Below are 12,051 nucleotides of genomic sequence, written 5' to 3'. Positions count from 1 at the left end.
CAGTACCATTAACTGAGGAGTTCCCCTATTGGTAACACCTCCCACTTTATAGGGTTGTGAGACTTTCTGCTATGCAAATGTCTTGAATATCAGAATTGATCTTAGGCAGATTGAAAATGGTCAATCTATGAATTGGAAAAAGACCCAGCTGCCAGATCTTTCTCTTCTCTGAAACACTGTATGAGAGAAGTAAAAGGGAAAGGAAATCATAATATTTCTACTCCCACTTGCTATCCCTCCCATCTCTGTTCATGTGAAAGGATAGAATTCCTCCTTCTCTTCTGATTGTGGGTGGTAGATAAAATCTTCTTTTCATAACAGTGCCACAGCAGAAGAACAAAGTAGAGAGTGGAAAGGGAAGCAGGAGAAATCAAGTAAACTGGGAGAAAAGAATTTGAGATAAAGACAAAGGCCAGCTGTTAGTTGAGGGAGGAGGGCAGAATCAAACTAAGGGCTTGTCTACATTGCACTATAGTTTGGGTTACAGGGATGTGACTATCAGGGTGCACCAAAATTCTTCACTGTATTTCCCCCATGTATGCAGGGTTGAACTGAAAAGTTCTCTCATTAACATAGTCATGTTCGAAGAGTCCTACATTAGTGAGCGAGGAACTTCTTAGTTCACACTTGCAGTGTCCATGAGACGGAGTTACGGATCAGCACTTTCATGCACACTGCCATTCACACTTCTATAGTCTGCCTTCTGTACAGATAGAATTAAGTGCTGCTGTCTCCTAAATATGAAACAAGATAGGTTACTGTGCAACAATCCTTACTAAAGGATATTTCATCCCTGGAGGCTTGCAAATCAATGTGGCACTAGTGGAAAAAGATCATAGAAGAAAAATAAGCAATAGTAGTAAGACATAAGGAGATGACAGTATTGTTACTTCTGGGTTTTTGTTTTTTTAAAGAATGGGTTGAGGGTGAGTTGCAGTACTATATTTGTGTCTGATTCTATATAGAAAAGGCCATACACATTGTACTTGACTGTATTAAATCACTTATCATTATACTCCCAAATGGGATTCCCTGCACAAACAAGTTAAAGTACAACATTACCAATCAGTTAGATGTTTGTGATTACTTATGTATGCACGGAGACTCCCTGTGGTATGTCATAACTGCTTTGTGTAGCATGGTACCACCCTATTCCACAGGACTTACAAAGTCTGGAATAGCGCAACATTTGTACCGCCTCACAGGGTGATGCATCAAATAGCTCCACAGCACTGGAGGGGATTTAATGCTGAGGAGATTTAGACTTGTGTGCCACCTCTTCACCTACTTCTTGTTTCGGTGGCGTTTACCTCCTGGAGCTTCAACAGACAGTATTTGCTACGCAGGAGCACATGGAAAAATGCTCTCTGAGGCCAGCCCTACCACTTTTGTGCACTCATGGGTGCACATTCTGATCTGAATATTTTCCACTTCTAACTTTCATTTCCCATATATTTTTTATTAGCCATCAGACACCTTATTCACAATGTAGGGCCAAATCCTGCTTGTACTTGTTCTAAGGAAGGGGAGGAAGTTGGTAGCCCATTTCACTTCAGCAGCACAAATACAAACGTGTTTGGTAGAATGAGCCCCCCCATACTTCTTTTCAGGCTGTTTCATGCACCAAAGTCCTAAATTAAGAGGCACAATCATACTGGGAGTGGCAGCATGCACTAACCAAGGGCACACAACTTTCCTTACAAAAAGAGTGGTAAAGTAGCCCATGCTGCCATCTTTCCCTCCCTTCATTTTGATGTATGAGCAGTACAGTTTGCCCTTCGAAACCCCACACACCTCCAGCAGAAAAGAGTTATATTTTGTCAATGTCAATCCTATAGGGTATGTCTACACTACAAAGTTAATTCGAACTAACGGACGTTAGTTCAAATTAACTTTCATAGGCGCTACACTAGCGCTCCGCTAGTTCGAACTTAATTCGAACTAGCAGAGTGCTTAGTTCGAACTAGGAAAATCTCATTTTACGAGGATTAAGCCTAGTTCGAACTAGTTAGTCCGAATTAAGGGGTGTGTAGCCCCTTAATTCGAACTAGTGGGAGGCTAGCCCTCCCCAGGTTTCCCTGGTGGCCACTCTGGCCAACACCAGGGAAACTCGTCTGCCCCCCTCCCGGCCCCGGCCCCCTTAAAGGGGCATGGGCTGGCTACGGTGCCCGTGCCAGGTGCAAGCCTGCCAGCACCCAACCAGCAGACCCTGCACCTGGCACGGATCGAGCCACCCACCCGATGCCCTCCAGCCCTCCGCCTCTTCCCGGGACCAGGCTGGCGGCTCCCGGGAGCTTGCCCGGGATCACAAGAGGCGGGCGCCCGCCTGGGCTAGTGCAGACATCGTGGACCTCATCCACAATCTTCTCACTAGGCACAGGAAAGTGACCGTCTATGGCAGGAGAGCTGCAAGACTGGCCACCCAGGAGCAGGTGTGCAAGAGAATCAAGGGGGTCCAGAGAGACCCCCGACCCTGAGCCCTGAGCTTACAATGGCAGTCCTGGGTCAGACCAAAGGTCCATCTAGCCCAGTAGCCTGTCTGCCGACAGCAGCCAGCCCTAGGGACCCTGGAGGGGATGGACGGAAGACAGTGACCAAGCCATTTGTCTCGTGCCATCCCTCTCCAGCCTTCCACAAACCTTGGGCAGGGACACCACTCCTACCCCCTGGCTAATAGCACTCCATGGACCCAACCTCCATCATTTTATCTCACTTCTCTTTAAACTCTGTTCTAGTTCTAGCCTTCACAGCCTCCTGCAGCAAGGAGTTCCACAGGTTGACTCTTTGCTTTGTGAAGAACAACTTTCTTTTACTAGTTTGAAGCCTGCTACCCATTCCTTTTCTTTGGTGTCCTCTAGTCCTTCTTTATGGGAACTAATGAAGAACTTTTCTGTATGCACCCTCTCCACCCAACTCCTGCTTTTAGAGACCTCGATCCTGTCCCCCCTCCGTCTCCTCTTTTCTAAGCTGAAAAGTCCCAGTCTCTTTAGACTCTCTTCATATGGGACCTGTTCCCAACCCCTGATCATTTTAGTTGCCCTCCCCTCTCCCAGCCTCTCTCTTCTCCTCTCCCACCTCCTTTTCCCAGTCTCCCCGAGTTTTGTTCAAAAAAGAGAGATTCTATTTTTGACCACATGTTTTCTTTATTTTATACATCAGGAAGGGGGGCTAGGGAAGGGTAAGTGGAAGGAGGTGAAGGAGGAATGGGGTACGAGCCCCCGATGGGGAGGACTGGACTGGCTCTGCGGGCTTCTGGGGGTGGAAGCTCTCCTGCAGCCCCCCCAATTGTCCCCTCTCCCCAGATGGCAGCCTGCGGCAAGTGCAGCCGGTCTGATGGCCGAGTGCTGTGATGTGCCCAGTGTGGGCACTCAGGGCACTCCAAGACAGGACTGCTTTGCAAGCGGGGCACCCCTGAGAACTGTCTGTCCGGGGTGGGGGTCGGGTCCCTTTAAGCACAGCCCTCGGCTAGCCTGAGGCAGCAGCTCCACGCTCTAAGTCCTCATCTGATGCCCTGCCGGCACTGCTTCCGGCCATCCTTAGCCCCGGTTCAGGGGCCACTTAATATGGACATGCTAGTTCGAATTAGCAAAACGCTAATTCGAACTAGTTTTTTAGTCTGGATCCGTTAGTTCGAATTAGCTTAGTTCGAATTAACTAATTCGAACTAAGTTAGTTCGAATTAGTGCTATAGTGTAGACCTACCCATAGAGATTTCACAGGAGTAGATAAAAACTGCCAGATATTTATGATCACATGATTTCCCATCCCTTAGTGATATTGTGAGACAGTTTGCCGCGGGCACGGAGTCCGAACTACCGGGGCTTTAAAAATGGCGGTGCCCGGCAAGATGCAAATGATGCCCGGGATATTTAAATCCCGGGCTTCATTTGCAACTTCGGTTGCCTACATTAACCACCCTAGTTCCAACTAGGGTGGTAGTGTAGACATACCCTCAGATATTTTTAAACCCACTATATTGTATACCTCCAGTCAAGAAACAAGCATTTTTTCTTTGGTGATAGGAAAGGAAGTTACAATTTTTTTTAAAGACCATCAACTCTGACTAACAATCTCATTAACTTAAAAAAACAATATTTTATCCTGGATCTTACAGTGATTGTACTAAAACCTTGTAACTGAATCTTTTTAATTATCACATGTCAATATCACCAAGCTGTTCCTGAGTGCTTTTCTTAGCCTAGGGTAACTGCTTCCAAAGAGACATTAAAATCTGATCTCTCAAAAGTCCTTGAAAGGAGGGAGAGGCTTTTTTTTATTATACATTAGCCAAAGAGACTTTGTGTGTGTTTTCTCCTCACTTGATTTGTGCTCACACCAGAAAACTTGAATTCATTTTCAAAATTCAGGAATTTGTTTGTTAGAGGAAACTAACAAACAAACAAAACCACACACATTGCTAAAGAACCAATTTGAAGTTATTATAATTTAAAGTAACAAATTTACTTGTAAATTCTTAGAGAACTCATTCTGTATCCTAAGGATAGGTGTTCTGCATTTGGGAAGACTACATTTGTTATTCATTCCTTATACAAATAGATTTAGAGCCAGATCCTACTTCCCATTCTGGTGACTCAAAGCAGCCATAAAGCCAGTAGACCCAGCACTCTCTGAGAATTTCCCCTGCCTAGCAAATTAAGGCATTTCTCATTCAAAATGTTGGTTACCGCCTTCATTTGTCAAGTCCAAGTAGGATCCCAGCAAGGATCCTTACAATATTAAAATGTATTTAGGCCACAGCTTGCTATAGTTTTACTAGTCCTGTTTTCTTTTTTATAAAGCAATTTACAATATTCCATGTATATTATAAATAAAGGATGAAGCTTCTATTTCATTCTAATTGTACATCCTTTTCCCTCGTGTTCTTGCTTCTTTGGGCGAGGTGATACAGAAAAGGAATGGGCCACTGAGTTCAGTCCCATACTCTAAAGAACATAGTATCCTCTCCTGCTTCTGCTGAAAGTATGTGAGTTTTGCAGTTTTTGCAGTTCACTTTTATGGTTACAGGATTGGATCCATGGATTGCAACCTGTCAGGATGCTGTTGGCAAGCTAAAAAGAACATAAAGGAGTAATACAAGCCAGCAACGTAAACCAATTCATAGTCAGTTTGAAAATGCCTTTTCCCCCTTCCTTTAATACTTCAGCTCATAAATGCAACAGGTTATATACTATGCGATCTGAAAATGTATTGCTTGCATAATGACAAGATGCCCAATAGTACTTTAAATGTAAGGCCTGTTCTTATCTTCATGCCCTTCATCTTGTATACATCAAGTACAAGCCATTATCTTTAGCAACAGTGTTCTTTATTTTTCATACTGAATTAGCAATATCATAGAAACTTTGTTAGACATAGTAGTTAGAAGGAATCCTGCCTTAGGGTACGTCTAGACTACAGACTTTTGTCGACAGAAGTTTTGTCGACAGAGCATCTACACTACATTCAGTTCTGTCGACAAAGCAAGCTGCTTTGTCGACATGGTAGCGTAGACGCAAAGGACAGTTTACATGCAATAACACCTTCTGTCGACAGAAACTCTGTCAACAGAAGGCGTTATGCCTCGTAAAATGAGGTTTACCAGCGTCGACAAAACTGCTGAGTTCTGTTGACGTTATGTCGACAGAACTCAGTGGTAGTGTAGACGCAGGTATAGTTTTTCGACAAAAGTCCACTTTTGTCAACAAAACCCTGTAGTCTAGACACACCCTTCGACTTCAGTTTTCACTGATCAGTCCCGATAGTCTGTTCACTATCGTCAATGCTGTCCATTTGTATAGCTCCTATTGTGTCTACCAGGCTGTGCTCTGGAATAATTGCTAGAGGGCGATACCCCAACTGTGCTTTCTCAATGCACACTTAGTTGTAATGGTTTTGTTTGTGAGGCCTAATTTCTGTATATACAGGCAGTCCCCGGGTTACGCGGATCCGACTTATGTCGGATCCATACTTACGAACGGGGCTTTTCTCGCCCCGGAGGACGTGGGCGGCGGGACCGCCCAGACGCGCCGCGGTCCCGCTGCCCGCGTCTCCAGGGTGAGAAAAGCTGCTCTGCTGCCCGCGTCCTCCGGGGCGAGAAAAGCTGCCCCCCCCCAGCTAACCAGGGAGCCGCAGAGCAAAGCCGCGGAGGACCCAGGCGGGGGGACCTCCCAGATACGCCACGGTCCCGCGGGGTTCTCCGCAGCTTTGCTCCACGTCTCCCTGGTCTGCTGGGGGAGGGGGGGGGCGCAGCTAGTGTGCTGAATCAGGACGCCTGGGGCAGAGCAACTTGGGTGCTGCTGGGTTGGTCCAGTAGTGCCGAGGAGCGGCGCTACTGGAGCAACCCAGCAGTACCCCAGCTGCTCTGCCCCAGGAGTCTCCTAGTCAGCCGCTGCTGAAACTGACCAGCAGCTGACTACAGGAAGCCCGAGGCAGAGTTGCTCTGACCCGGGCTTCCTGGAATCAGTCACTGATCAGTTTCAGCAGCAGCTGACTTGGGGACGCCTGGGGTAGAGCAGCTGGGGTGCTGCCGGGTTGGTCCCGGCAGCGCCCCAGCTGCTCTGTCCCAGGCGTCCAGATTCAGCCGCTGTTGAAACTGATCAGCGGCTGATTCCAGGAAACCCGGGGCAGAGCAACTCTGCCTCGGGCTTCCTGTAGTCAGCCGCTGGTCAGTTTCAGCAGTGGCTGAATCTGGACGCCAGTTCCGACTTACATACAGATTCAACTTAAGAACAAACCTACAGTCCCTATCTTGTACGTAACCTGGGGACTGCCTGTAAAGACTTTCATTTTCCCAGTTACATAGAGACTCCTCTACAGTCATTAGAGTCTAAAGAGTTTGACAGTGTGTAGCTGCAAATCTCACATGCAAATGAATACATTTGTGGATTAACTAAATAATAATAAACCAATTTCCAACAATTAATATTAATTATTAACAATGCATACATATTAATACTAACCCATTATTACCTATCTTACTATTATTTTCACACTTAGTGACTATGATAAGTGATTGTTTTCTGTTTCTGGAAAATCAGTGTTTCAGAAAGGACGAGCTATAGACACAGGAGAAGTTGACATTGGAGCACAAGTTATGCAGACCATCCCACCAGGTTTATTCTGGCGTTTTCAGATCACTATCCATCACCCGATGTACCTGAAATTTAACATTTCACTTGCAAAGGACTCTCTACTGGGAATTTATGGTAGACGAAACATTCCTCCCACGCATACTCAGGTAATCAATAACAATATCAGCATTTCTATTGTACTTTACACTTTCAAAGAGCCATATGGTCATTAAAGTTCATAATGTTCTTATAAAGGAGGGAAGGAGAAATGTAAATATTAATTTTCCCATCTCCCACAGACTCTTTTAAGCACCAGGCCAATGTAGTACTAATGGTGTTATCAATGCTTATCACCCTAAAATGAGTGGGGAGGGTACAAGGCATTATCTTGCACCAACCAGCAGAGAGGACATACTGTAAAATGCCTCCTGGTTCCACCACTGGGGCAGTGTGATGCTGTGTCTATGTGTTAAGTAAAAAAAGTGAAATCTATGTAGCTTCAGCATTTTTCAAAGTTGAACTCCTAATGTTAGCTTCCTTAGGCACATCCAACAGAGCAAACTGCTCATGTAGTTAGTGTAAAGAGATAAGCAAAAAAGGTATTCTAAATTCTAATAATAATACTACTTCTACATGTTTACTGTTAGTTTAGAATTTGTATGAGGAAACAGCCATGCTAGAAGAACCTAATTCATCACTGTGTATACTTAAATATTTTGTAAGTCTTAATATATTTGGAATATTAATGTAATATTTCTGAAGTATAATTAAATTTTATATCATCTATAATATTGCAAGATCACAATGTTTATGGTCTGTTTTTCAAATATATGTATTTTTATGCCAAGATAAATGTAATGCTAGCATATCCTTAACTTAAATGTTGTGAACAGATAACTAAGGGTTGTTGTTGTTTTTTCTCAGAGGCACTGAACCACTCTGTCTTTAACTGGAGTTGTGACTAAAAATCAGGCTCCAGAATACTTATAAATATTTGAACTATTTTATATTTCCATTAAACAAGAATGTATTGCAAGGTTTTCATCTTTTCAGAAGGACCTAAGACCTGGCTATCCCTCATTGAAGTCACTTGGCTCTGGACCTAAAGCTGTCAAGGGCTACTCAAATGTTACCAATTTTTCTATAGCAAGACATAATTTCATGTGTATTAACAAAACTGACCACAAAGAAAGAGAAATATAGAAACATCTAGGTATCTGGATTTTTAGAAGCCAATTGTTTTTCATACTTGAGTACCAAATATTGGGCTTCAAAATCCGTATTTTAGCTCTAAATCATAGAGGTTTGAGCACTGATGTTAGAAAATGTCAAGTGTAATTCTAGAGATAATTTATTGGCTTCAATCGAGAGATTTCTTATTTACACAGATATAACAGAGATCAGGATTTATTTGTAATAATACCTTCTATTTAGAATGAAGACTGGAACCTTAATAGTGTAGGCGGTGCAACCCCTACTCACATTAGTGAACACTTAATCAAGCAGTTGCTTTGAAGGTAACCCTGTCTGACTGAAATATTCACAGTAGATTTGTCTGGTTTAAAATACTATAAAATTATTTAGTTGGATAATTTTGCCATTATCATTTCAGTTTGATTTTGTAAAACTGATGGATGGAAAGCAGTTAATTAAACAAGAACCAAGGAACTCTGAGGAGCCTCAGCATGCTCCTAGGAATTTGATCTTAACATCCCTACAAGAGACAGGTTTCATTGAATATATGGATCAAGGAGCTTGGCACATGGCGTTTTACAATGACGGAAAAAAAATGGAGCAAGTATTTGTATTAACTACAGCAATTGGTAAGACCAGTTACATTACCATTCCTGTTCTGGTTGTTATGTAAAAAATCTGCATTTGAAAAGGAGTTATTGAGCCTGTTTTCCCATATGCTTTCAACAGGTTTTACTTTCTTTTGATTACATTGACTTCAGTGTATTAACTTCTGCTTTATACCAGAGTAAGAGGAGAATCAGGCACTCATGTTGAAAATGGACATTGTGAATGAATTAAACCTAAATCTATGCTGTTCCTTAAAATCATTACATAATAAATTTTTTGGGGGGGGGGTCTAATCTTTGCAAGAAACTGCAGGGAAAATGTCTGTTCCTCCTGTGTATGTGGCACCCACACTCTCTCTTTACAAAAAAAGGCATCGTAGGTCTTCTCTCTCTAGTAGGCAAAAATTAATTAGGAAATTGTGCCCAGAAATGTATTGCCATTTTGATGAGGTCCCAGTGGGTACATAACAGAGAACTGGAGGAAGGTGTTTGGCTTGGTACCATTTAAGACATAAGATGACAGGTAGATTGGATCAGGAAGCAGTTGCTAAATGGAAAACAACAATAGAAAAAGAGTGCTAAATTTTGAGGGGTTATTCTAAATAACGGAAAGTCACAAGAAAGCACAGTATTTTTGTAGTTTAAAAAACTGAACCACTTTTTGTTAGAAATATTATGTATTGTTATTTAGCTAACATTATTGGTTTTTAGCACTTAACATTAAAAAGGTGCACTTAACATTAAAAAAGTTGTAGAGCAGTTTTTAAACTAAGAACTTGGGAAATACCAACAGGTGTGGAGGAGCACAGGAATTAGACAGAGACATCTATTAGGGGAGGTTCTATTAATAGAGAGTCTCTATGTTCTAGTGAGGAGGAGAGGATGGAAGTATGGGTCAGATCAAATGAGACACAATCAAATGAAAAAGAGTTAATACATCAGGAAATGGCAGACAGATAAATAGTGACAAATTATTAAAGTGCTTATATGCAAATTCTAGAAGGCTAAAGGGCTCTAGAGTTGATCCTGGGAATTACAGACCGGTAAGTCTAACATCAGAACCAGGCAAATTAGTTTAAACTATAGTAAAGAATAAAATTGTCAGACACATGGATGAATATAATTTGTTGGGTGAAAGTCAACATGTTTTCTGTAAAGGTAAATCATGACTTACTAATCTTCTCAAGTTCTTTGAGGAGGGTCAACAAACATGTGGACAAGGGGGATCCAGTGGATATAGTATACATAGATTTCCAGAAAGCCTTTGACCAGGGCCCTCACCAAAGGCTCTTAAGTAAAGTAAACTGTCATGGGATAAGAGGGAAGGTCCTTTTGTGGATTGATAACTGGTTAAAAGACAGGAAACAAAGGGTAGGAATAAATGGTAAGTTTTCCAAGTGGAGAAAGGTAACTAGTGGGGTCCCTCTGGGACCCATCCTATTCAACTTATTTATAAATGATCTAGAGAAAGGGGTAAACAGTGAGGTGGCAAAATTTGCAGATGATACCAAACTACTCAAGATGGTTGAGACCAAAGCAGACTGTGAGGAGCTTCAAAAAGACCTCATCAAACTAAATGATTGGGCAACAAAATGGCAAATGAAATTTAATGTTGATAAATGTAAAGTAATGCACATTGGAAAACATACTTCCAACTATATATACAATATGATGGGGGCTAATTTGGCTACAACTACTCAAGAGAAAGATCTTGGAGTTATTGTGGATAGTTCTCTGAAAATATCCACTCAGTGTGCAGAAGCATTGAAAAAAGCAAATAGAATGTTAGGGGTCATTAAAAAAGGGATAGAGAATAAGACAGAAAATATCTTATTGCCTGTATATAAAACCATGGTATGCCCATATCCTGAATACTGCATACAGATGTGGTTGCCTCATCTCAAAAAAGATATATTGGCATTGGAAAAGGCTCAGAAAAGGGCAACAAAGGGTCCTATATGAACAGAGATTAAAAAGACTGGGACTTTTCAGCTTAGGAAAGAGGAGACTAAGAGGGGATATGATAGTAGTCTATAAAATCATGACTGGTATGGAAAAAGTGAATAAGGAAAAGTTATTTACTTATTCCCACAATATAAGAACTAGGAGTTACCAAATGAAATTTATAGGCAGCAGATTTAAAACAAACAAAAGGAAGTTTTTCTTCACTCAGTGCACTGTCAACCTGTGGAACTCCTTGCCAGAGGATGTGGTAAAGGCTAGAACTTTAACAGGGTTCAAAAAAGAGCTAGATACATTCATGGAGGTTAGATCCATCAATGGCTATTCGCCAGGATGGGTAGAAATGGTATCCCTAGTGTCTGTTTCTCTGGAAGTGGATGACAGGGGAGGGATCATCTGAGGATTGCCTGTTGTGGTCCCTCCCTCTGGGGCATCTGGTATCGGCAGACAGGATACTGGGCTAGATGGACCTTTGGTCTGACCCAATATGGCTGTTCTTATGTTCTAATTTTAAAAGATTAAAAAAGTATAAAATTTATTCAGTAAGAAAAATATAAAACAGTTTTTGCTTCTTTTTTGTCAACCATACAGAGCCAATCTTTGTACACAAATTTCTGCTTCCATTAGGTAAGTATCTGAAGATACTCTGTGTTGTCTTTTGGTGAATCTACCTGCAGTTAATCTTTTTTAATTAATTAAACAGGGGAGATTGTTTTACTAACTTTTAACATTGTTGGAGTTCAGTTCTCACAAACAGGATCTGTTACTCAAAGTTTAATTTAAGGTAAAGTACTTCAGTATTTCCAACAGTCTTGGTTTGCTATAAGACTTTAACCACTTTGCCCTTTAGTTAACCTGTTCATCCATATGTTTAGCAAGATGTCTTTATTAGTAATGGACATGCCATCTGCTCTGTAACAATTAAGTTCTATTTTTACATAGACCTTGATGTATTGGCCAGTGGAGAGTACCATTCAGACACAAAGATTATCAAGGACTTCATTCAAAGTAATCAGAAAGGCAATAAAAAATTATAATTGTGAATTTAGTTTTAAAGAAGACAAAATTTGTTGTGTTTAGAATGGAAAGTGAATCTCTTATAAGCAAAGGAGACAATTGTTTAATCTTTTGTGTGTGTTAGCCTGCAATTTAGCATTGGAAGAGTTTCCTTTGAATTCTTCCCTCCCAAGAAAAGATAAAGATAAAGTTTTCCTTCA

The 12,051-nt window shown here is 41.7% G+C and overlaps 1 protein-coding gene across 4 annotated transcripts in view; it reads left to right on the top strand.

Moving 5' to 3' along the window:
- TENM1 (teneurin transmembrane protein 1) overlaps window positions 1–12,051 on the top strand; it is a 744,434-nt gene that overhangs the window by 521,509 nt on the left and 210,874 nt on the right. For all 4 annotated transcript variants that reach the window (XM_089781841.1, XM_089781839.1, XM_089781838.1 and 1 more), the window contains 2 exons: window positions 7,038–7,237; window positions 8,683–8,893. In XM_089781841.1, the coding sequence (XP_089637967.1) occupies window positions 7,038–7,237; window positions 8,683–8,893 (411 nt within the window). The remainder of the gene's footprint in view (window positions 1–7,037; window positions 7,238–8,682; window positions 8,894–12,051) is intronic.

The sequence above is a fragment of the Pelodiscus sinensis genome, chromosome 13, assembly GCF_052426305.1.
Source record: "Pelodiscus sinensis isolate ZL-2025 chromosome 13, ASM5242630v1, whole genome shotgun sequence".
Classification (NCBI taxonomy): domain Eukaryota; kingdom Metazoa; phylum Chordata; order Testudines; family Trionychidae; genus Pelodiscus; species Pelodiscus sinensis.
This window is presented reverse-complemented; position numbering and strand designations above follow the sequence as displayed.